This window comes from Aythya marila (genome assembly GCF_965140915.1).
Source record: "Aythya marila genome assembly, chromosome: 3".
Lineage (NCBI taxonomy): Eukaryota > Metazoa > Chordata > Aves > Anseriformes > Anatidae > Aythya > Aythya marila.
In genome coordinates this window covers 79356678-79382850 of record NC_139044.1, presented here as the reverse complement: position 1 = coordinate 79382850, position 26173 = coordinate 79356678, and the positions used below count along the sequence as shown (strand labels likewise).

Here is a 26173-nt window from a genome sequence, read left to right as displayed (position 1 = left end):
GCTGAGGGATGATGAGGATGCTGCTGCAGCTCTAACTCTTAGTAATAAATAATACAGTGCTATTAGTGCTATTAGTGTGATTTTCATGAAGTAACGTTTCCGTAAAAGCTGGTTACAATACACACTAAGTAGGATTTATAGGCCTGAAATTATAACTATCCAGCATTCCTGACCAATGACTTATTTATTCTTGTAGTCGGAAGACAAAGCTTTCTATATTGAAAAATAGTTGATACCTCTTTAATTCCAGCTTAGGTACAATGTGGACATTGTGCTTTTTAACCACCCGCTGACAGTAACTAAAGTGCAGTGGACCTGCGTTTTGTGATGTATGAAATTGCTCCTAGGATTCTGCAGGACCCATGAGAAAATTGCAAGGAATTCTTACTTATCCCTGGGCTGAATAAAACAGAAGTCTTTCTAAGAGCTTCATTCTTAAGACCTTATATTAAGGTGGCCCCCTAATGGTGTACCAGAATCTCAGTTTAAGGTGCCCAGCTGACTTTCAAATACTTACTTTTAATTACCGTCTTTTCTTTCCCCAGGGATTATTTTTGAAAATGTAGGTCTCAGGGTGCATGTGCTTAAGAAATTATCTCATGTTGACATTTCTCCCTTGTACAACAAAGCAAAATGAACCAAAACAAGAAAATGATCTGTCAGGCAAAATTTCCACTAACTTGAGAAGTCTTGCTTCTCTTTTCTCCTTCCCTTGTGCAACGAGCACAATATGTCTAGACTTCACTAATGCATTAGGCACAGAGAATGCAAAGTTGTAGGAAATAGGATGTGAAAAGAAACCACAGATCAGAGATGCTTATTACAACATTTGATGCACTACTGGAGCTTAGATAATGCCAATTAATAAAAGAACTCTTGTAGGGTAAGATGTGTGCTTGTTCTTATCATCTGGAGAGCTATCAGCAAAAGATGCTCCTGTAAGATTTGTCCAGATAGAGAATAACAGACAATAATGCAGACCACTTCATTAACATGTAAATGCTCCCTTTCAGGATTTCAAGGTGTTTAAAACTGGTGGCTCATGTAATGGTAATAGTGGCTCATGTAATGTGTTTCCTTTTTTAGATAAGTGTGATCCGAAACCCAGTCTTTGCCCAGTCCTTCCACCCCTGACCCCATTGCACAACACACGCACATGGGGCTTCCAAGTCATGCTGTCAGCAGAGTGGAGTTAGCGATCCTGCATATGACCCATCTGCTGAACAGAAGGTGTCTGAGGCAGGGGTTGGTGAGTAGGAATGGATTTTAGGGAAACATAACTTGAATCTGGAAAAACTAGGTGCTCATCACACTCCAGGAAAGTCAAAGTCGCTCTTCAATGGAAGGGAGAGATGGGAAGAGCAGTAATATCTCAGGTACAGCATAGCAGCAAGACATACACATCTGACAGAGGCATCATCACCAAAATTGGCAGAACTGTGCCCTTATGCCAGTCTACGAGAGATCTCCTGGTTTAGTAACAGTGAGTGACAGCTCCTTCCCAGCTAGTGAGTCTCTTGTTTGCAAGAGCAAATACTACTCTCCTATTAGCTAGCAGACAATTAACAGTGGGGAGAAAAAGGGCTGAAAGGGTGAGCTTTGTTTTATTTAATATTTTGGGCATTTCTTTTCCAATAACTAACAGTGGTACACTGACATTTGACAGTGTTACGTAGAGGCAAACTACCCATTTTTAGTTCCTTCCCACTGTGTGAGACTATCAGTCTTGTTTCAAAGAGCAGAATTATTAGAGTAGCTCTATGACAGATTTGCTGTCATTTACTCACTGGAGGTTTCTTTTATGAGCAAAGTGTCACAGTGGAGGAAAAAAAAAAAAGACTATCATTTTTAATTTTATTTTTTGCTGTAAGGTGTTTTTCAAAGTTTGTTCCTTTGACAGCAGAATAAGACAACATGCCAGTTCTGATAAGAAAAGAACATACCCTTGCACTGGTTGTGTTGACTTGCCTATGAAATTTTATCCATCTTTTCCTTATTCATAGAAGCCTATTTTAAGGACTGAGATATACAGAGCATTAATAACACAGTAAGGATCAAACCATCAGCATGGTTTTTGTGATATTTTGTGCTCTAGCATAAGGTAGAAAGAGGAGCTACCTTCCTGTTTTTCAGTCATACATGCACACAAACAAACACAAAAAGGCAGTTCCTTCATTTCTTTCTCTGTGAGAAAACCTGTTTCACACGTTGGTTGCTCTACTGGTTCCCCCTGGGCAATGACTGTACAAATGTCGCTAGAACTTCATTAACCTGCTCGGCCCTGGGTATGCTGGAGTAGGCTATGAATCAGTAGAGATTCTTTCATGCACAGATTAAATAATCATGAGAGTGTGTTTTACAGTCTCTTCCCTTAGCCAGTCATCCCTCTGTTCCTGTATCTGCCTTAATTTGCTTTTTTTTCCATTTTTCTTCTATAGGCACATCAAGAATAAAATAGAAACCTGTTGGTTCCATTTGGGGATCATTTATCTTTGTTCCTTATTCCCGTTATACAAGAAAAAAAAAAAAAAAGGTTGCTGTTGCTAGTTTAATTTTATTCACATCATCCTTTTAAAGGTGCCAGACCAGCTCACAGCTCTTCACCCTCTTGTTCCTGTTATATTGCAACCTAATTTTTGTGCCTGCATTTTCTTCTGCCTCCACAGTATCTATTACTGAAAAAGTTGTGTGTAAATTTCATCCAAGAGAGCTTCTTTCCCTAGGATGAGACTCCTTGATTACAAGGAAGCCTTGTGTTGGAACAGTTTGGTTTTGCTTTACTTCCTAGCCTTCATAAGATGAAACAACTGAAGTAAGATAAGCATGAGAAAAGTGCAAAGAGAAGGAAAAAGAAATAGGAGCCTCAGCAGTCAAATGCAAGGAGAGGTTTGTCATTCAGGTAGCAGATTTGTCTGTCAGGATACCCAAGGAAGAAGATGGATTAGAAGAAGGAGAGGATCAGTGTTAGTGCAAAAGAAAGGGAATAAGAAAAGGACACTTAGGATTGAAATGGAGGGGACAGAAGGAAGAAACAAGAACAGAGGAGAATGTGAGACCAATCTGTGTGACCGCAATGACCAGAGCTCCAAAAATTTCAGACAGGCAGGGAATCCAGAAAGTATGTGTATGCAGCTGAATAAATGCCAATCAGAAAGGAAAATGGTTAAAGACCCACAAACGAATCCACTCACAAGAGTGGCTGTGAGCTAAGAATAATGTAGATGCACACACAGAGTAACTGCAGGCTTGTGTGTGTATCTAGAAAGCAAGTTGGAAATATCCTACCTTCTATTGTGTCCCATGAATGGCCCCGATTGGATAAGGTAAGGATGAGATGGAAACGGAGCCACAAGGCACTGGTGTACATTTCAGATGACTGCTAGGAAATACTTAGTACATTCTAAAGAGGAGAACCAGATGGACAATTTCAAAGTTCCTTAAAGGTCTGTTTTCTTGCTGACATGTGTATGATCATTCTCAGACAGCTTTATATCTAAAAAGATGGTTAACAAATGTTACCCAGGCAAGATGATCTTCCAGCCAGCCTTCTGCACGAGTGCAGAGAGTTTATTTTTAAGAAATTGAATGACTGTCTTTGAGTGTGAGGGATTCATGTGGACATTATTAGTATATTGAAATACTTTAGAGAATATTATCAACAAAAGTTTCATCCAACCATGAAAAAAGATAAATTTCTGTGCCAAACAAATCAATGCATGCACTAGTTTCTCAAAGGCAGATACAATTAGCATTCTGGAGCTGAAAGAGCAGACCTAAATCCACTAGGAATATCACAGCTAAGTTAGTAGAGAAAGATGTAAGAGACAGATGGGCTATCGTAATAGTGAGCAAACACGCTGACTTAACATCTGTGCAAATGATAGCAGTTTATCACAGAATGCTAGGAAAGGGCTGATCCCCCTTTATCAAGAGGCCGTATAGGAGAATTATTTGAGAGTGTATACCTGCAGAGTATTCTTGCTGCCTAAGAATGCAAGATCCTTAGTGTTCAAACTTTGTTCTAAATAATGGCAGTGAGGTAGCAGATGTGAGCCTGGAAATGTGACAGTATCACCCAAGCCCTCCCTGTTGGATTTAAGCTACCCTGAAACTGCAGCTCTAACTGCTGCTTGCAGAACGTCACTGCAAGTAAGGAGTGACTCCCATAATCATCTCTTATGTCATGCTATGCAGATTTATTGTTTAAATTATTGTAACTTCATGTGAACCATACCGATGAAACCCAGTGCTGTCTCTGAAAATAACAATGCATAGCAATTAAGTACAAGACTCATTGTACATTCATGCTGCGTCACAAAGTCAAGCCTTCAATAAGCTGCAGAGCCTAAAACCACAGAAACAAAAAAGAGATGACAGTGACTCATGGGGCTATAGAGGAATACTTCTGAATTAATAACAATATTCATGTGCTGCTTTCCCATCAGCATAACAACCACAAATATCCAAAGGCAGTTGGTAGAGAGCATGACACAAGACCTTCATTGTGAGGGCTGGCTGGTGATGGTCCCACTCTGCTGGTGGGTCCTGCTGCTGCCGCTGCTACCGCACGCAGCTAAGCCCAGCTGAGCGGAGAGTCATTTATTCAGTGCTTTAATCAGCCCAGCAATTCTCCTGTGGTGGTGGCTGAGAGTAAAGCTGCTGGCACAGTTTCAATGAAGGGTTCAACAGGTCACAGCTTTAACTGTTCATGACGCCTTACCACTGGATTCCCATATTCAGGTCTTCACTAACATGGAGCCAGGTGAGGGAACCAGGTACAGCTTGGTTAGACAGGTCTGAAACCTGGGACATAACTGTGGCTTTTTGGAAATATTATCCCTTTTTGCTAATTATAATTCCCTAAATGGTTTTACTGTCAGAAACAGCACATCATTTGTGTTGTCCTACTGTTCATAACAGATACTTAATATTTTATTCCAGAACTATTCTTTAATAATTAGCATACCGTGAATTTGGCCAACAATTAACACCTATTCAATTAGTCCCCATTTTGAGAAAATCAATCATAATCCTACTGTGTTCATAATGCGACTCTGGGAATTACTTAAAATTGACTATTAAGGTTTTGAGGTATTTTGTAACAATCGTCAGGAAAGAAATTTCCCACAAATTTAGTCACAGTTACGTGCAGCACTTAATTAGCATTTCTGCAGTAAGGTCATGAGACTCCCCATTAGCTCTTAATGAGTTTGCATGTAAGATCTTCAGCCCCCAATTTCACATAGTTATTGCTTGGTGGGCTGTGAGTGCCATTGCAATATATCTGACCTACAAAGACCCGTATTCTTCAGCTTCTTGGTAGTCCCAATGGAGCAGTTCACCTGCAGTCAGTGTAGTTTCCATTCAGTGCCAGGGCTGGAGAAACTCGTAGTTGCCCAGATGAGTTGGATGTACTTTTTAGTGCTTCACCATGGCTACAAGAAATATTATCAAACACTACTTCTTGTGGGAGTGAACAACATGACGGCAGCTTCCTCGATCATTTCCAGGAAAAGTTGTATCATGGTTTTTCAGGTACTCTTCCTATAAATTATTACTGCCACAAGCCAGATTCCTTTTACATTTGTATGCCTTGATGAAATGTTGCAGTATTCCAAGTCTTGCTCTTGGTAAGACAAGCCGTCTCTCTTGTCACTGCCACTTGCGTAAGAAGGGAGAGGCACTCTGGATTTTCAAATAAAGGTTTATATGGCAGTGTACAACAAAGCTCACATTTGTATCCTAACTTCTCTTCCTTTGGCCCTCTTTTTTCCTTCAACCTGTTGCTCCTGATACTGCTTTTCCAGTCTTCTGTCTGTCTTTGCTAGATACATAGCACTCCTTTGTTTCCTCCAAATGAAGTAGCAAAAAACAACTGAGATCAGGGACATTCTTAGTTTGGCTCCCTTATTTTGCTTTTTCCTCTTTTTAATTCCCCTCTGAACACTCTTGTTTGTTTTTATAGGTTTTGTTCATAATTCTATCAAGAGACATTCTTCCGTTTGAAAGCCCCTTGCCATTTAACTCCTATGTTAATTAAGGCAGGGAGAAGCCACCATCCTAGTGGTCCTTTTTAAGGGCCGCAGACAAAGCGCTCTTGGGTTCAGTTATTCATGTGGTCAAATTGGTGGTCTAGCTTGAAGTATCCGTAGGGATGGCTCATTTGGCTATCAGCCTGTCCCTGGAGGAAGTAAATTGAGCAGTATATTTCTCCTGAGCAGCTGAATATCCCTGTCTGCCCACCAGCACCCCAGATAGATGGGTTGCTACAGCTTGAAGCACTGAATGCTGCTTTCTGTTGCGATGCCAGTCCCTCTCCGCACAGAACTGCAGCTGGCACCTCATCTTTTGGTGGCAACATCTGAGCCTGGCAGCAGCAGGAATTCCCCTTCCCTCTCTCTGCCTCCCCACAGCATCACCTGGAGCCTCATTGCAGAGCACAGGTCCTGCACCTTCCAATTCTCTGACACCAGCTTCTCCTGGGCTGGTGCTGCCAAGACTGGGAGAAGATGCTGGTGGAGGAAAATATCTGCTGCTGCCAAGGTCAGTGGTGGGAGGTAGATGCCAGTGCACTGTGAAGGAGGGTGTAGATAAGTTACTTGGCGGAGGCACCTCCTTTCAAGTTTCCCACCACTGGGTACCTCGCACAGGCATTCAGCACACCCCACTTTTCCCTCATCTGTTCAGACATTGTTGTACACGAGGAGTGTTACACACGTATGACACTCATCTCTGCAAAACTCAGCCTTTAGTGTTTAGTTCTTCTCACCAGCAAAAATATGACATATGCACACAATCTGGGACCAGTTACACAAAGTTTTGACTAGTTCTCATGAAAGATGAAGCCAAGCTGTGGGAGCCTTAAACACCCGTGTTATTAGAGTACTACATCTATACACATATCATTAAGAGACAAAGTTCTTACAAAGCAAAATGTAGGAAACTATCCTGCATCGCTGGTTGGATGATTAGTATCTTCCTCCAGAAGTCACTGAAAAGTCAGTGTTGGGTAGGGTCGTTTTCAATGTCCAAGACAGACTGTCTAGGCAAAATCGTTGTGAGAAAGAGCTAATGAGTAGGGACAGGAACTGGCGAGGAAGGCTTGCCTGCCGCGTTTTCTAGACCACACACCACACTAAGCAGCCTGCTACCCTTATGGAATCTACCCTTGGGAGGAGTGTGGCAACAAAGCAAATGTGATGAGTTGGCTCCTCAGTGTTTTTCTGCAAAAATAAACCCATTTCTGAGCAGAGAGGCAGCATATAGTATAGCCTGTGCTTCTCTTGAGGGTCACTCTAGCCACTGAAATAACTAGAATGATATTCAGAGGTTTTGCTTGTTCCCTGAGCAATGGAAATTTTCACCTCTACTTTGTGAGAGAGAAGAACTAGGACAAGAATTTAAGTAAAATTGGACAAAAGTTTACAAATTCTTTTTATCAGTAGAGTTATGATTGTGGGTACCCTTTCACTAGATGCACATCGTGGCTGAAGTTGTGTCCTTTTCTCCCTGTGAAGCTACTAAATTCTTCCCCCCACTCCCTCCAGCAGAAAAGGAGACAGCATCACTGTGAAAAACAAAGAGGGTTACGTGGTCTATTTCTCTGTTTTTTTATTAACTCAACATTGTCTCCTACAAATACGATTTGTCATTCACCAGAAGATTTGAAATGTAGACTTAAGTTACACATAGGTATAAAAAGCATAAAACAGCACACACGGTACCACTGTTTAGACCAGAAAACATTGTGTTGTCCCATAGATAAGAGCTCAAGCTCAATATTCAAGCTCAGCACCGTCACTTTCTACCTCAGGGATTCAGTCTTCAAAGCTGCAGATGTTTCTGCTTCTTTTCCCTCAGTTTTTGAAGCCCTGCAGGCTTTCCCCTGGTGTTTCTCACCCACATCTGGAGCGCGGACCAGGGAACCACAGGCAAACCCACTCTGCTCCACCAGAGGTTATAAAACCTTGGGTTCCTACTGGCTCTTCAGAAATGTTTTCCTCCTTCTCATAATATTTATGTACAATATATGAAGGGATACGATTTGCATCTTTGACTTAGACATATCTTTTGCCTCATACTTAAACAATAACTTGAAAAATATTTTACAAAGAAAAAGAACATTGTTCATCTGAATGTCATTCATTATTATATTGCTATATTTTATACCCTATTATTAATATATACAAAAATTCTTATTTGCCTTTTACAGATGCATGGAAGCATATAATATAACAGTTTTAAAGTATCCCATTTTTAGATTTTATTTCTTGGCTCATCTCAATCTCTTTAATAAACTATGGTTGCTTGGAGAATATAGGAAGTATTTGGAATGTTGTTTAGAGTTTAATAATAACTGGTAGCATTGTCCATTTGCGGCCTGAATGGTTGGAGCACCTGTCAGGGCGGTCTGGTAGAGATAGCAGCATCATAAGACTTAAACAATCATGGAAGGCTGTTAATGTGCAGTGTCGACGGGTGCCAGGGTCTCTTCTTTATTGGGGGCTTTTCGTTTCTTCGGCTGCGTTTTGTTGTTGTTTTCCCTCTGTTCTCGGTTCTGTCTTCGGGCTACTCGCCCTTTGCTTTCCTGTCTTGTCTCTTTACTTTCGTCTTTGTTGGACTTTTTTCTTTTCTCCTCCCTATTTTTTTTCCCTGAAATAAAAATTATGACACGTTAGAAGATTTGCTCAGGCTGCTGCAATTTCTGACTCCCTTGCCTGTAAAACCTGGGATTAGCACCTCCCGTTGGAAGCTGGACACCAGTACTAGTGCCTGCAAGTGTCCAACGCTTCATCAAACCACTAAATTCAGCAGCTGGCCTCACACCTCCCATCTGACTCTAAGCAAAGAGGTGGAAGTTCCCTGGAGAGTCTCAGTGTTTTAGAGCTGGTATAAATATATTCCTGTCTCTCACAGCCAAGGGCACAGCTCCAGGTACTCCACCAAAACACAGCAGGTTTGAGGACTTCTATGGCCTAAGCCAGGTTGTGCTAACTATTGACTGGTCTAACTTTATAAACAGCATAAATTTCAATAATACTGTAAATAATCTATCCCACTTAATTGCAGCACAAATACTTTTTGCTTTGAAATATCAGCAGAGATAACTCAGGCTTTCCTACACCAATGCTAGGAGAGTTAAACAAATTTGACAGTAGCTCTTGTGGTTGAGGATGCTGAATACTCACACTATGCCCCTTCCAAAACCAGAGCTGGGATTTTTTGACAGCTCAATGAGCTCTGCAGGAGTAGGCTGTAGTAGGGGAGTAGGCTCAGGGCAGTGGCTTGCTCTTAGAACAGATGACCATCCAAGGTCAGACAGAGTAGAGGTACTCTACCATCCAAGGTCGTGTACGTCAGATAAAGGGAGAGAGGTTCAAAGGAGGGGAGGAAAAAGCAAACAGCAAGAAGTAAGACTGAGATGTGAGGATACACTGTACCCTCTTCTTATCGTGTAGCATAGAATGGGATATTTTACAGGTTCTTCATTCCTGACCAACTCTGAGATCGGAGACCAAGGGAAAGTTTAGATGCAGCTGTTGAGTCAAGCAGGGACAAACATCTGATTTTTTCATCTGTTGCTGTTGAAACACACAGTAAAGCTTTAAATGTAAAATGGCTCCTCAACCTTTCAGTAACTAGTCAGATATGACCCCAATACACACACACATACACCTGCATAATCCCTCTCTGGATTTGGCAGTGCCACCTATGATACCCAGGGGTGAGCAGGGCAGACCTGCAGGATGGGCATGCGAGGCTCGGTGTGAGCTAGCCACCCCTGGGAGAGCTCCATGCGGCAGTGAGCACACGTCTTACTCCGCCATAACGCTGTCTCTGACTAATGGATAAATGACAGTATGGAATTTCATTCCAGTGGTTTGTAAATACAGTTGGCCCAAGATGAAATGTTACTTGAATGGAAACTGTCCAGGCATTCAGTGTTTGACATTGTTCACTTGGTGATTGGCCAAAATCCTTCAGCTGTGACGTCCTAGCCACAATTCCTTAAGCACGTTGGAAAAATACTTAATGGTTTCCCTTTTTGTCAAGGATCAAGATGTATTTTATTATTTTTTTAAATCTGTGTGTGAATTTATAAAGAATGCACACGACTGTACGTCTGAAAGTTTTGAGGGAGACCTGACATCTAGCTAGACCCACCTAGGCATGCTTTTTTCTGTTGCTCAGCCTACATAGGATGAGCAAAACTGATTTCTGGTAAGTACTAAGAACTCAGTCTACTTTTCCTCTGCTCTGAGGATGACTAATGTGAAGTCCTCTGTGTGGTTTTATGTGTGGGTTAATGCCAATATGTCCATATTGATGAAGTTTGTGAAGGGTCTGCCTTCTACTCCTGTGCTGTTCGGGTAATGTGGTAGAACACTGAAGGGTCATCTTTGTCCAGGCTGGTTGTTCACCTCCTTTCACCACTGTCTCAAAAAGTGGGAGGTGTTATGTTGGAGTGATGCTACTCTGTTTTATCCCACCCAACCCTTGGTTCAGCATGCACCCGAGGGAAAAGTCTCCCAGCAATGACATCTTGCCATGATATCTGCTGGCATCATGACACAGCCAGAGGGAAATCCCTGCATTTATCCCCCTCCCTGCTCTCCTCCGAGAGCATACCTATATCCTCTTCCCTGAGATTTGTTCCCGAATATTTTTTTTTTCTACGGCAGAGAAGCAGTGAAAACTCTTCCTAAAAGCGGGCGCTGGGCCGGGTGAGAAGCACAGGAACAGCACGGGCCGCTCCAGCCGCACGTCTGCCCCCGAGCTCCTCTACACGGAGGACGACAAGGCGAGGAGGGCAGGGGCCGGGCCGGAGCCCCCGGTCCCTGGAAGGGGCGGTCGGGGGGCGCGGGGACACCGCGCTGCGGCCGCGCGGGGGCGCCCCGGTGCCGCGCCGCGATCGCTCCCGCTTGGTGCGGGGACATCGCCGCGTCCCGGGGGCTGCGGGGACCCGGGGAGAGGTGAGCTGCCCCTCCTGGCGGGTCAGCGAGCCCTTCTGAAACAGAAAAATGAAAAAAAAAAAAGAAAAAAAAATAAAGGAAAAAATAGGGGGATAAATCTTTTTCAATAAGAGATCACCAGATGTTTCCGAGTGAGTCTTTTCCTCGTGGGTTCGTGTTGTGTGAAGCAGTTAATTCGTCATTAAAACAGCTTTTATTCCAAAACCGAAACTTTGTATGGCCATCTGTGCTGGAGGAATTAGTCTACAGGCACGGTGCAGTCTTTCCTTGTAGATTGGAGATGCTTTGCTGCTTCTAATGCTACAGCTTTGCATATTGAAGTAAATCTACAGACATGCCGTAATGTTGAGAAGTGCAGTAGTTCAAATTGAATGCAGATGGTGAAATTAATTCAGAGAACAATATAATTACATGTCAAAGCAGCTTAAAGGTGCTGAGTTCTTGTTAACCTAATTTATAGCCCACGGTCTCAGAAATCCCCACATCTGCATTTATGTAATCTGTGCTGGAATACATCTTTAAATATGCAAACCAGACCATTTCAGTGACATCTTTGCATTACTTCATCAGATGTGGGGTTTCCACTAAATCTATAAGCACATCTTGTCGACTAAAAGGAGCAAAGGTTGGTCACAGTTTGGGAGAACTTGGGACTTCAGTACATCCTAGAAAAAATCATAGCTGAAGTGGAATAACCACTACAGGTTCCAGATTTTGTCATCTTTAGGCATTGTCCCTTAGTCTCACCCTGTTACATTGGGCTACAGTTAAGACATATATTTGTTCATATCACAGAATCACAGAATTTCTAGGTTGGAAGAGACCTCAAGATCATCGAGTCCAACCTCTGACCTAACACTAATAGTCCCCACTAAACCATATCCCTAAGCTCTACATCTAAACGTCTTTTGAAGACTTCCAGGGATGGTGACTCCACCACTTCCCTGGGCAGCCTGTTCCAATGTCTAACAACCCTTTCGGTAAAGAAGTTCTTCCTAAAATCCAACCTAAAACTCCCCTAGTGCAACTTTAGCCCATTCCCCCTCGTCCTGTCACCAGGCACGTGGGAGAACAGGCCAACCCCCACCTCGCTACAGCCTCCCTTGAGGTACCCATAGAGAGCGATAAGGTCGCCCCTGAGCCTCCTTTTCTCCAGGCTGAACAAGCCCAGCTCCCTCAGCCGCTCCTCGTAGGACTTGTTCTCCAGGCCCCTCACCAGCTTCGTCGCCCTTCTCTGGACCCACTCAAGCACCTCGATGTCCTTCTTGTAGCGAGGGGCCCAAAACTGAACACAGTACTCGAGGTGCGGCCTCACCAGAGATGAGTACAGGGAGAATATATATTATATACATATAATATACAGGGGGAATATATATTATATTTATATCGTATATATCATATTTGTTCACTTCTCCCTTCTGTGGGCACTGAAATCCAAAACCACCGTAAGAAGGCATTAGATCTGATGGTGCAAGAAGGCTTTGCTTTGGTGGGGGCTTGTCACAGGGTAGGTCCTATGGGGTGAGAGAGGGGTGAGAGTCTGGCGTCAGGCACTGGGGATAATTGTATTTCTTTTAGAGAGATTGCTTCTGTGAATAAATTTACCCTGGGAGAGAAGAAGGGACAAGAGGAGTCCCAGAGCTGCATCTGGAGGGATTGCAGGCACCTACGTAATAGGCCCCTATCAGGAAGGGTCCTGGCACTTCGACTGTGCATGTCACCACGGACCACAAAATCCTCCCCACTACACTGCTTTCAGCTGAAGGGCTATAATAAGAGACCACAAGCCACAGCTGTAACGTGCCACAGTGTTCTTTCACACTCCTCACAGCCTCAGCTGACCCCTCAGCGCTTTCCCTGCTGCTGGAGCACGGTCAGCACCCGCGCTGCAGCCCCTCACGACCCCACAGGGCAAGGGTACACACTCTGGGGGCCAATTGCTACTACTCCATGTCCCTGCTCCTTCCCACCTATCTGCATCTTTTTCAGAGACATTTTCAGTCTAGTTAGGGATGTCACCCCTTCCTCACCGCACTGCATGGACAACAGCATGATAACCTGGAAGAAGCTGTGCAAAGTGAGGATACCAGTAAGAGGAGCATGCCCCAGGCTTTAAAATCACTTACTACAGCTCTGTCCGTAATCCAGTCATGTTGTGTTATGCAAATGGACAGCTCACTCTCATTTCCATGAAAAGTGACACTTTTTTTTTCTGGAACACGAGCTGTAGCATGTACTCATACTACTTGCCAAGATAACAAGCCTCCAAAGCTGCAACTGCCCAGTGATGCAGAGGACATTGTCCTTTCATTCACAAGCCATTAGTGGCTGATTCATCTGGTAAAGCTTCTGAAGTTTAAACAGCATAGCTTTCTTATCAGCGATCATTTCTTTCCTAGTATGGTGGCCCTATTTCATAATCACCACGTCTGCAGGTGACCAAAATGGCAAGGGTTACCAGTTTCAGAATCACCTAGGTGCTACATGGCTCAGTGCATTTCCTCTCCTTGCTTTTATTCCTCTTGAAGATGAACCAACTGCTGAAGCAAGTGATAAAAAATTTAAAGGAGCTACGGTCCAAAGGCATTTAAGGAGCAATTACTTAACTCAGGCATAGGTTCTCCTGATGTTAGGATGCATGAGGACAGCTGACCTGGCCTCCATGTACCAGTCCAGATGGGTACAGATCTTAAAGTACCTGTATGTTTATATCCACTGTACTTGGATACCTCAAGGTACCTCAAATGATGCAGACATACGGTTGAGCAGCTGCATTAGGGGACTTGGTGACTAATGTACTTGCCTGTCTCCTCTAGAAAATGGAAATAATTTTCTAGATGCAGACTGGAGGGGATGTTGGAGCCTGAGACCCACAGTAGTGTTTCCATGAGGTTTAGGGTCCTTGAACTACATTTGCCTCTGAAAATTTAATTTGCCTCTGGACTACTAAATTGCATTCACTTGAAAAATATACTTGCTAATGTTATGTGCGCTAACCTGTCCTTGCAAGGAAAGGACAATGCTGAGGCAGGCACATGATGGGGAATGAGAACACTGTGTCTAAATACAGGAATAGATCAGGCCTGCACAGAATCCATTTGCATAAAGCAGGCAGAGGGGAAAGGAAGGAGGCCGAGCAGATTAACGATGCTGAGGCAGGAGATGTCAGAAGTTGCTGCTGTAACAGATAAAGAGCAAGAGCAAGCTGCATCCCATTTAGGCATATAGGAAGTAAGAAGGGATCATTTCTTCCATGGCCTGCTTGAGAAATGGCACTGCTACACTCATGAGGTCATAAGCAATGCTTATGGAAAGTCCCTGGTCTGAACTGAACTTTGCAGTAGGAATGGGCTGGAGCTCTCTTTCTTGTGCCATAGAAAAGACGTTGCCAGCGCCTGAAAATACAAGAATATCCTCCAGTCAAAGAGAGACAGAGGAGGAGGATTTCTCTGATGAGTTCTGTTTGCTGTTTGTGGAGGCATTTATTGCTGTCTGTTCAGAACAGAGCCTGTAGGCATCCATTTCCTTTGCACTTGCCTGTTGGGACTGAGGAAGTTTCTTAGCAGCCTTGTTTTAATCAGCACTAATGTGCTAACAACAGCAATTTTATAATTACATAACAGTTTGCATCTTATAAGATCCCACAGCTTATAAAATCTCAACAGTGCTTCCAAAGACAGGAAACTCATGGCTATTTAGCAGAGCAGAAAACCGCTCCACATTGTTTAAGATGGGAAGTGACATACAACATGCTGGTATTTAGGAAAGTGGTGTTCTCCCTCTGACCTTTATGCTGAGCTTGCACTGAGATTTTTAACAGTGATTTCCGGATGGGATTTGATTTTTACAGCTTTCCTAAAACCTGTAAAAAGGTAGATGACCGTCCAAAACCACCATATCATTCTCGTTTAAGACTAATGCAATCGGATGACAACAGAAATATTGGAAATAGTAGTGATTGGTACCAAAAAACCTTACCCTGTTAAAGTTTCAGGATATTGGCAGAAATCTATAATAGTTGATTTTCCTTTTAGGCACCAGTAATCCAAGTCCTCCCACTAGCCCAGATTGAGGTGATAAATATAGTCCTTTTTAGAGACTTAGTTCAGATGGTGCAGGCTTTTGGGCAAACCAGAAATAAAAATGTGATGCTGCATTATGTCAGAGACTCATGTTTAGTCTGCCTCTCTAGAAATAATCAAGAAAAGTTATACATGATAAGAGACAGATGCTTGTGCCTCAGCAGACATTTGAACTCTTTCTAGTACAATAGTAAAAAGGAGAGAGAAAACACCCGAAGAAACTTGTTTCTTTAGTACTCAGATTTCTACTCAGAGTTTTTAGAAGAGAGGGATAAACAAGAGAAGCCTTTTTCCTTGGCTTTACTTATGATGATATTGCATTGATGTAACCTGACAATTCGTAAGATATTCATACAATTCAAATGTTTGGATGCATCCCTGCACAGCCAATGCAGAATGCCTTTTTCCCTAAATGAACATGACTTTGTACTGGGCTACATTGATGATCGATCCTAAAGTGGATTTGCTGATGCTGACTATAACACTTGGACCAGGTCATCAGTTCCAGCCACATAATGCGACCTTCATTTGTGGCTAGCACTGTGCGTGTGCATGCGAACAGAAAAGTGTGCGTGCAATACATATTTGTATAGATATAACCCTGCTGCTCTGAAGCTCATGTAAAGCACAAGAGTGCAAGGTGAGAAGCCCCAAAGAAGGGAGGTGGTTCAGAAGACCTCCAGAGGTCCTGTCCAGTCTTGAACACTCTGTAATTCTGTGGCTCTGCTCCCAGTGGGGAGGGCCAGGGCTGGCCAGGCTGGTGCTCATTGCCTGGAGCACTGCTGAGCTGTCAGAGGGGAAGCCAAGGAGGGGAAAATCCCACCTTGATACATCACTGGGAGCTCAGAAGTATTTCTAGCCTAGCTGTACTCCTAGCCATGTCTACTAGTGCTTAAACACAGCCATCAGGAGGACTGCTTCTGCCACCTGTACTGTTGAGTGGTTGAAGAGGTCCCTGGCATGGGTCAGTCTCCAACATTTCCCTGGCGTGCCTGAGAGACAGCCCAGGCTAGGGATAGTTCCCATGTGGCCCTCTGAACCAGGCCACTCAGTTCTGGAAGCAGAGAAAAAGCTGTCTTTGGCATGCCAAATGGCTCTGAGTGCTGAGTGGCCCACAGCATGGATGTGGCCTGGCCATGCCATCCAGCACCAGTGCCAGGGAACCTGGGGATCTGGCACTGTTTCCTTTGCCAGGATAGGCACAGCCATGCGTTCCACCTGGAGCCCTTTCCTTACATCTCTTTAAGTTTCCCGATACCCCAGGAAGATGAAGGAAGATGGGGAGTCAACAGGATGCCACGCTGGCCTTGCTCTGCACGGTTCACTTGTCCCGTCTCCTCTGAGCTCCGTTTATTTGCTTTCCCACCTGTGGTGATGCCTTGTGCTGACAGGTGGATGGGCGCCCCCGCACATTTTGCAGATAATCCTGGCCAGCCTGGCTGATTGATCAGCCAGTCCACAGAGGCTGATATAGGTGCAGGAGGCAGCCTCTGATGGATCCACTCAGCAAAATCATCAGCCCAGAGCCAGGGTGTTATTACTTCAATTTGCCAGAGGCCCGATTCTGCCCTCTGTTCTACCTGCTCAAACACGCCAAGGTCACCAAGGTTGTTTTCTGGTGTAAGTGAAGGGAGAATTTGCTTTCAAGGAGATTTTTCAAGGAGAGAAGCAAGGTGTTGAAAAATGACTGTTTCTTTCTGTTAAGTGCCTCCAATATCTGTGTACTATTTCAGTTGGCTGAAGCACCGATCTTCCCCTCTCAAGCAAGTGCCAATATTTCCAAATACATTTTCATCCTTAAAATGACAGGTCAGGTTTCTAAATTTCACACAGATCAGTGACAGCAAAGGTCCCCTTTCAACAATAGTCATGAAACATTTAACTTTGGCCACTCTACATTTTCTCACCTACCCAGAAGATACCTGGCAGCTCAGCAGGCAGAGAGCAGCTTGGGGAGAAGGGGATTGGGAACACCAAGAGTCCTGGGCTGCCTCTGAAAAAGGCTCAGGAATTTTTTTGTGCCAAAGGGATTCGGAGTTTAGCCCTATGAAGCTCAAGGAGCTCAGGTGACCAAGATGTTCTCAAAGGGATCTCAGGTTTTCAGGCTCTTGAGTCCTTGTCAGCCTGCCAGGTCGGCTGCCAAGGGCCCTCCCAACAGACAAACTGGCAGAACGCTAGACAGAAACCTAACACAAAGGCAAAGCTGTTTCAAAACCTGCCTGCTTTCCACTGGGACTTCCTTGAAATCAGCATATTTCTGGGAAATGTGATGACTTTGACAATTTGGTATTTTCCATTCCTTTGGAAAATTCAAACCTATAAAATACTAAAAACAAAGATTTCTAAGAAGGGGTCATGGAGGACATGCATAAAAAAATGAATGCAAATATTTTAACGTTGCCCATAAGTCTTCAATTTGAAATGAATCACAGATAGAAATTGTCCATGTAAATTTTATACAGGCCTTTTTTTTTTTTTTTTTTTTTTTTTTCCCAAGAATGTGATAAGTTTATTCATTTTTAATCCCTCTGGGAATGAACTGTGAGTCTAGAGCTGTTTGTAGTAACACAGGCTTTGCACACTGAAGTTAGCAGCTGGCTTTATGAGTAGCTTGAAGTGGAATGTGAAGAATGAGTATTGCATGTGGTGATGCATCACTGGAGTCCACTTTATTTGGTGTACTTTATAAACTGACCACCACGCCATTTAGATCCGGTATGAATGAGGTTAGATGGCCCACAGGCTAGATGAGATGCAGCTCCCACTGAGATGAGAAAGCAGCCTTTCATGACATGGGGCACCAGGCAGCACTAAACAAAGCCTGTAGCCCCCTAGCCACCCCACCAGGAGATCTGTGCTGTCCCCTCTGACACCGTTCCTACCAGCAGTCTATAACGGCAGCCCAGCAGAACTTGCTGCAGGCATGTGTTTTTCTGCTTGGTGCTCGGGGGGTGCCTGAAGAGAGCTACAGCAGTGCTGGTAAAATGGTAATAAGCCTGGGCCTTACACTTCTAAGCATGCCTGTGGGATGTGCGCTGCCTGTACTATAGGGCCAGTTACAGGCGCCAAACTGTAGGGCTGCTGAAAGGTTCTAGGGAACCAGATGTAAAAACAGAGTGAGTGATATTTTCTCTAGTAGGACACATGGCAAGAAGTCAGGACCTTTTCTAGACCCTGAAAACTGGGACTGTGGGGACCAGCATTCTCTTTCCAGCCACCTCCTTCCTCCATCTGAACTAGAACCTGTACACCAATCAACTATACTGAAGAAAATCTCATGCCTCTCTTTAAAACCAACTAACTAATCACTTTCCCACCTGCTCCAAGAATATTTAAATTAGTCACAAACAAAACTACCCACTGTTTCTACAAACCTGACTGCTGCCAGTCTTTGATAGGAACTCCTTAAGCACTTCTATAACACCTGAGACCAACCCCATAGCCACTAAAACCAATAATATTTTTCAAGGTTCTGCTATGACATAGTCTGAAACACTTCAGAGACTGTCATACAGAAGTGTAGAAATCTCAGGGACAAAAAACAACAAAAAACAAAACCAAAAACCAAAACAAACAAACAAAAAACTAACAGTAAATACTTGGAGCGTACATACACAGTCAGATGTATCCCTGTAAGATATCCGTATAAAGATACATTACAGCATCCATGTAACACCAACAAACTCCAACACCTTAAAGTAGACTGTGGATGGAAATGTGATCCTTCATCTTGGTGATAGACTCTTTTTTCTTTATAGTACAGTCTTTATATGATTCTCTCATGTTCCACAACTGTAAAATGCAGATAACTCTTCCTTAATTTTAGTTAGTGTTTTTGGAGCTACAGATGAAAACCACTACTGGTATAAATCAAAGCCATTGAAATGGATGGAAAGGCTCCTCCTTACTTCAGTTAATGTTTTAAAGGACTGAACATCATGCTTCAATCACACAGAGAGCTCAGGAGCCTCCTTTAGAGTATCGTTTTCTTGCTTGTGCTTAAAGGTAGCAAGGGCTAGATCTCCTACTGGCATTCTCTCCCACCACCCACATCTGTACAAGAAATAAAGTCAGTTCCTCTGGATTTAAACTGAATCCTTCTGGTTTAGCAATGCACATTTCTACTTAAGCAATAAACATCTGTCGTCTGCCATTCATTAATATTAATTATAAATGGTGACTAGCTCATGAGATCCAAGTCCACCAGCTGAGATTTTTCCAACTGTGACCTTGTTAGGGTTTGTATAAAAAGTGTTCAGAAGGGTCCTTCCAAGCCTGAAGCCAACAATAAGTGCAATTTGCAGAGTACATACAGCGTTTAGATTATGCACTTAGAACAAGGGAAGTTGGAAAGGGTGATGGGGAGTGGGGGAGGGAGGGAAGGAGAGAGTACAGGGTCTGAAACAGGGCTTCTTTAAATGCTTAAGTGTTTTAAACCTTTCTGTAGGCTAATGACAGGGAGAGGCATTGTCCATAACTAGACTGGGCCATCCATTAAACATTACTGTAAATGAAAGGTTGCGTGAATTAAAGGTTGTTCATCTCATGTTTCAGGAATGTAGCTGTGTTTCATGTCTGAAGCCTGTTTTCCTTTTAAACGGAGTTCTTCAGATGACAAATGAGAGAGAGAATTTCAGAAAGCAAATGGGCAGAAGTAAATACATGCTTAAGAACAAAGCAGAGACATAACCATAGCTGTAAATCTTTATGCTGGGGCTACTGTTTGCCATAGATATTGGGGAGGATTAGGTTAAAATCAATAAATTTCATTACTAGGTCATTTTGCTTATAAGCCAAAAAACAGTAGAAAAATCCCCCCAGTTAATCATTAAATTCTTGCCTGTTTATGATTCACTTGTGGACCACTGGTCAATTCTTTTACTATCATTTTTTGTTTCAAGGAACTAAAAATAGAAAATTTTGGAAATGCTTTTTCTGAATTTTGCATTAAAGACATGGCCACAGAACTGTTATGACAAATGATCTTCTTTCTTCTCTTTATTTTCTTGCCACTGCAAAATTACTTCAACAGAAATTAGTGAAAAATATTGTTTGCATCAGTTCTTAACATTACCTCGTCCCTTTCTTTTTCTTTCTTCCTTTCTTCCTTCCTTTCTTTCTTTTTTCTTTCTTTCTTTCTTTCTTTCTTTCTTTCTTTCTTTCTTTCTTTCTTTCTTTCTTTCTTTCTTTCTTTCTTTCTTTCTTTCTTTCTTTCTTTCTCTTTCTTTCTTTCTTTCTTTCTTTCTTTCTTTCTTTCTTTCTTTCTTTCTTTCTTTCTTTCTCTCTCTCTCTCTCTGCTTTCTCACTTTCTCTCTCTCTTTCTCTCTTTCTCTCTCTCCTTCTCTCTTTCTTCTCTTTTTCTCTTTTTCTCAAGCCTAAACGTGCAACAATATTCTTCTCATGGGCCATACCCTCACTTGCTTTTAAAATATACATAGCTTCATTGACAAAGTGGGGCTAGCTTCCATCTCTGGTGAATTAATGTGATATGCCAACTGAAGTTTTCTCTTTCTATCATAATGATTCAAAGCAGGTAAATGCAAAGGGGAACATGGCAGATATACTAGCAATGCAGGATGCATACACCAAACAAAATGGAAGGAAAGTTGGTTTCAGTTCCCTGTTTCAGACCCAAAAGAAAATCTGAACTTGGTAGAGGCAGCAGGAGGCTTTATTTTGATGTCAATGAACAGAGACACTTGAACTTTTGCTCTGTAAATGTACAATGTGCTGTCTCTCTGTGGAAGCCTTACAGAAGGCAATAGGCGTGAAGAAATTTCATGGACAATTTGTGGTAATTTCAGAAATGTAGAGAAGCCTGTCAAAGCATTATCTAGTCCCTTACTGGACTCTGTGGCTGGACTACTATACTCAGACTGTCTCTGATGGATGTTTGTCTAACCTCCTTAAAAATCTTCCATGGTGGAGATTCCCACAACCTCTTGCCTGATCTTTATGGTCTCTGATAATAACGCTGGATATTATCTCATTGGGAATAACCTGAAGCTCCTTTGGAACTTTATAATTTAAAATTATGGCAGTGAGTGTTTTCTTTTTCAGAGCTATGAGGCTGGAAGAGAGCTGGGAGGTGGCAGCTTAAGCAGACCAAAGGCTACAACAGGTGTCAGAGCTGGCAGGGAAAGTGTGTTGAGAGAGACAAGGAGACTGGAGATGCAGAGACCTGGCTGGGGAAAAGCAAACAGAGCTGCCTGGGTGGGGAAGAACAGACAAATATCTAGAAAGATGAGGAGAAACTGCAGCCAAAAAGTACTTGTTTTCACTTTGTTACAAAGGAATGTTGAAAATCTCTTCTTTACAGCTAGGTCCAAAGTATTCTGAAGTCAATGGGATTTCAGTGGGCCTTGGATCAGGCCCTTTAAAAGAATTAGGCAGCTAATACAATACTGAATGAGTGCCATTGCTTTCCACAATTTGCAATGTTATAACAGCATTGCTATACATGGAAGTGTTCCACAGCCCAGGATTTAGCTGATTAAACAGTGCTGTGAGTGTCACCATCAGGCTTGAAACACCCACTGCCTGATTTACTCTGTAGCTTGCATATCCCAAATGTTTTGCATTCTCGGACTAAATTCGATAGATGTACCAGCAAACTTCTTTCTTGCATATGTTCTTCTTTCCAGGTCATACAAGCCAAAATGGTGAGGGGTTTAGATCTCCAGATGACAAGGGCTGGGTGAGACTTGCTGTCAGTAGCCGCTTTCCTACATCTTTATTTTGTGGTAATATTGCCCTAAGACAAGTAAAAAGATTGCTGTGGTCTTCTGCAGAGTCAAGAGAAAGAAGTTGTCAAGGTATTTTGCCATGGCACGCAGCCTTGAAGAGGACGATTTCAGCTGTGATAAAAAAACATCCCTCAGGAAGAGCTCCTTGAATTGCTAGAAGTTAGGGTGAGGACTTTGGATGTATCAGCCTTGAGAAGTGAAGGGAAAGATGGATAAAGGAGGATATGCAGGCAGACCAAGGAAGTGATGTAGGGAAAGAGAGAATGGTATTCTGCTCTTTCACAAGAGATTTCCCCCCTGCACCTTCGCACCCACAGTAGCCAAAGTTTCCTATTTTCACCTCCCTGAAGCACAGTGATATGATGCTACCAAAGGTGAAGGTGCCATGGATTAGTAAAGTATGATGAGCAAAGGAAGAAGGGCAAAGAGCAGGCAGGCCTCTTTGCGTCTGCACTGGTGTGGGACTCTGGTCTGCAGCAGCTCTCTCTCTTTTGTCTCTCTTTCCCCAGACAAATCTGCAGAATAGCCCCAACTAGTCTGGATGCAGATCAAAAGATGCTCCTTGACCTTGTGGTCAGGGAATACACCTTTGCCTGCTTTTCTTTGGCAGCGTAGACATAGCTGCAGATTTCACCTTCTAAAACTGTAGCTACTCCTCTTGATCTCAAACATTTCTATTCAGGACAGAAAGGTGGGGGAAGTTTGGTGCTGAATGGGATACCTGATGGGCACTTTGGAAGGGTGGAGGGAGAGGACTTGGTGACCTCCTGTTTTTTCTACAGAGCTCAGACATCTAAAAGATAGCCTGCCAGCCACTTCTGGAGCACAAAGAGTCTCCAGAAGGGAAGATCAGAAAGAGACAAAGAGCTGACTTCTATCCCTTATTTGGTTTGGTGATCTGAGGAGAGAAGACCTCGTGTCATCCACACTTTAATAGAAGAATGCAGTCAGATTTTTTTTTTTATTTTTTTTTTTCTGATTCACTTTCCTTACAGGAACAGTTGACCACCCACTCCTTTCTCAGATTTGACAGGACTGCCACAGTGCATAGTAATGTATGTGCAGAGGCACACAGCATGTTTGTATTACCTGCTTGCACAGTGTATATGTGTCTGTCAGAACTGGGAGGTACGATGAGAATTTAATGTTCACACTAGCACAAAGTAAACGTACCTGAAGCAAAATGCAGTATTTCTATTAATTAGCTCAGATTTTAAGGTCCCAGTTTGCAGCTAGTTACCTAACATGACTTTCAGAAGTGCTTAACCATGATTAAATTTGGAAAGTGCTGTGATTAAAGTTTAGAAATAGCTTTTTCCTATCTTTTCAGCCCTTGAATTCTAGTGCCAGTACATCCTTGGATATAAGCTATTTTGGATTCACAAATCTCTCTGACTCATACCGATCCTCTTTTTCCCTTCTTAACCCTTCTCACCCTGGTCTCTTTTCTAGATGGCACCTATTTGTGCTGGCCAGTGGTGGTGGGCAGCCTTATGCTGTCCACATCCTGCCTTGCTCAAAGTATTTCCAGAAAGTCATTTCCCTTGATGCTGGAGGTAATGGATTCCCAGTCTCAACAGCCCTACTCTTGGAGGCTGGAAATGTGTTAAAGTTAAAGAGTCAAAACCCCTACGAGGAAAGGAAATGAGAGGTCCTCTTGGCAGGAATAAACAGAAAATAAACAACCAAACTCTTTGCAAGACAGATTCCTCAATTATAGTAACTCAGGCTTGCAAAGGCCAGAGTTATGACCCATTGGCGTATGCAGAATGTAAACACGGGGATGCAGTAATTAGCTTTGTGTTCATCTTGAAACTTCAGAAGTCCTGTGACCCGCCATGGAGTAAGGTCATTAACCATAACCACACGAGTGACCTTCACACAGGACACCCCATCTCTCACAGTTAGACTAGAGAACTGTGCACTGCGTTGTCTCTGTGGCTCACATGCTCCAGTCCTTCTGCTTCAAATGTCACTGAGCTCTACGTAAGGGAGTGGATTTGACTTTCAGGATGAGCTGTGATCAGAATATCTTACTTTCCCCGTGTAGCTATGCTTATCACAGAATCACAGAAGGGTGATTGGAAGGGACCTCGAAAGATCATCAGGTCCAACCCCCCTGCCAAAGCAGGTTCCTCAGAGCAGGCTGCCCAGGTAGGCGTCCAGACAGGCCTTGAATATCTCCAGAGAAGGAGACTCCACAACCTCCCTAGGCAGTCTGTCCCAATGCTCAATACTTATGACTTAAATATGGTTAGATAAAAATTTGAAGTATCAAAAATGTCTAGAATTGCCTTTTTTAATTATTATTATTTTAATGAGAAAAAAAAAAAAAAAAAAAAAAAAAGATTAAAAATAGTACACTAGGGAACTGTTAGCCTGCCTTGGGCTTCCCTTGCCCTGGGAACAGACTTTTCTCTTTAGTGTGTGGAATGGATAAGACCAGACTACTTATAGCTTGCTCTGTAAACAAGAATTCACCTTTGAATAAGCAGGTGTCCAGCCATTAATAGATGTTTATCAACAAACACAACAAAACACTGCCTAACCCTGATTTTGCCAGCACTTAATGAAATGACTATTGCAAACAAGTATTTTTCAGTTCTACTTTTTGTTTTACTTTGACTGACCCATGGATCCCCTGACACACACTTGCCTTGCTTACTGAGTCAGCCTGGGTGAACCCTGGGTTAGATTTTGCAGTGTTACAAAGTCATTACACTGCAAATGGGGAAAATGTGTCATTTAATTAAAAATATGTAGAAGTTAGCAGGTAAAAGGCCACATCACTCACCCTAGACTGTACTTAGCTGAGGGGAAAAAAGGGCACCTTCAGGGGGCAAATCATTTTGCCCTTCTCCGAATGCATCTAATGGGGCCATGAATCCTCCTCCCTGGGTGCAGTATCACACATTTAACATGACCCATCTATAACTTGCTTAGACATAAACATCTGATTATTAGCATTTTTTTTTTTCCTTTTTCCTTTTTCCTTGTTCCTTTTTCCTCTTTTTCCTTTCCTTCCCATACTAAAGGGCCTTCAGTGATTCATTTTTACCTGGATCCATATGGCATCAGAGTGTATACATTAGGGTGGGTAACTCAAGGAGTTTAAGTTAAGTGAATGTAATTAGTTTATGGCCTAATATTTTAGGCTTGTTAGTATTAAGTTACACTGTTTTCAACTAAAGTAAAATCTTGATAAATGGCTTGGAATTTTTAGCTGAGTGGTGGTTTTGGAAGTCTAATGGGTGCCTGATAGGACTCCTTCCTCACACCATAGACAACTGAAGACATTTTCAGACATAATCTGATTAATATGTTTGAAGCATTATGTGGACACATACCAACAAAGGGTAGAGGAGTTACTTCACAGAAACAACAGAGATGACCTGAGTATCAGCCTTCTTAGCTATTAAAATCAAAACTGCATTTTTATATTCACATTTACACAATAGAGTATAGAAACATTTTTTACACATAACTTTAATAGTTCTCCCAAACACATATGCTTCCTTCAATAAAACTGCTCAACACAAAATCCTGTTCCCTTAGTTCCCTTATTTCTGGCAGTGTGCATCTAGAAATCAGCTCCTCATCTCAAAGGCTCTGCTTTCTGTCTTATTCTTGCTGCACACCAAAAAAGAAACCACACTGTAACAATTATATTCTCCTTAGAGCACAAAGCACTTATTTTTATAACAGCATCCTGCTTTCAGACCGTGTGGGGTGACAATTACTACACTCTACAGTGAAAAAGAAATGTATCATTCCACATTCATCTCAGCATTTTTTTTAATTTTATTTATTTATTATTATTTTTTCCACATCTAATGCTTAAGTTTTTGCCATTTAGGAAGAGAACCTTCCATTGGTTTGTCTTTGCACAGAATGGACACAGTTAGCATTCATTCTCTCCTTTGAACATACGAATGCCACCAACATACAAATGAGTGAATATATGAGCAGAAAACAACTGAAATATGTTATTTATTTTTTATAACAATACAATTGTGTAACCAGTGTAGCCTATTAGCCTGAATAATACCCAGCTTTCTAAGATATTCTCCCTTTTTCCCCCTTTTTTCCCTGTTTTTCCCACTTAGTCTTTTGGTGAGTGTTTTCAGTCTCTTCCAACTGATCAGAAAATGTTATCTGAAAGCATGTAAAGGTGACTACTCTGTAGGGGGGTTAGCTGAATATTCTCTTCCATTTGGATGTGGGGTCTTGGTAGAGTTACTTGTGCATGAAAACATGCAATTCCTTCCCCACGTACTTCTGAATGCAGTTCTGGCATTTGTCTTTTGACCAGTAAAAGTTAATCTCATCCCCATTTGCAGACCAAAAGGGCTGCAAATTGTTTGTGTTTGGC

At 42.5% G+C, this 26173-nt stretch overlaps 1 protein-coding gene across 3 annotated transcripts in view; it reads right to left on the bottom strand.

Moving 5' to 3' along the window:
• Positions 1 to 7592: 7592 nt before the first annotated feature.
• RSPO3 (R-spondin 3) overlaps positions 7593 to 26173 on the bottom strand; it is a 62206-nt gene continuing 43625 nt past the window's right edge. For all 3 annotated transcript variants that reach the window (XM_082755495.1, XM_082755493.1, XM_082755494.1), the window contains one exon: positions 7593 to 8652. In XM_082755495.1, the coding sequence (XP_082611621.1) occupies positions 8459 to 8652 (194 nt within the window). In that variant the 3' untranslated portion in view covers positions 7593 to 8458. The remainder of the gene's footprint in view (positions 8653 to 26173) is intronic.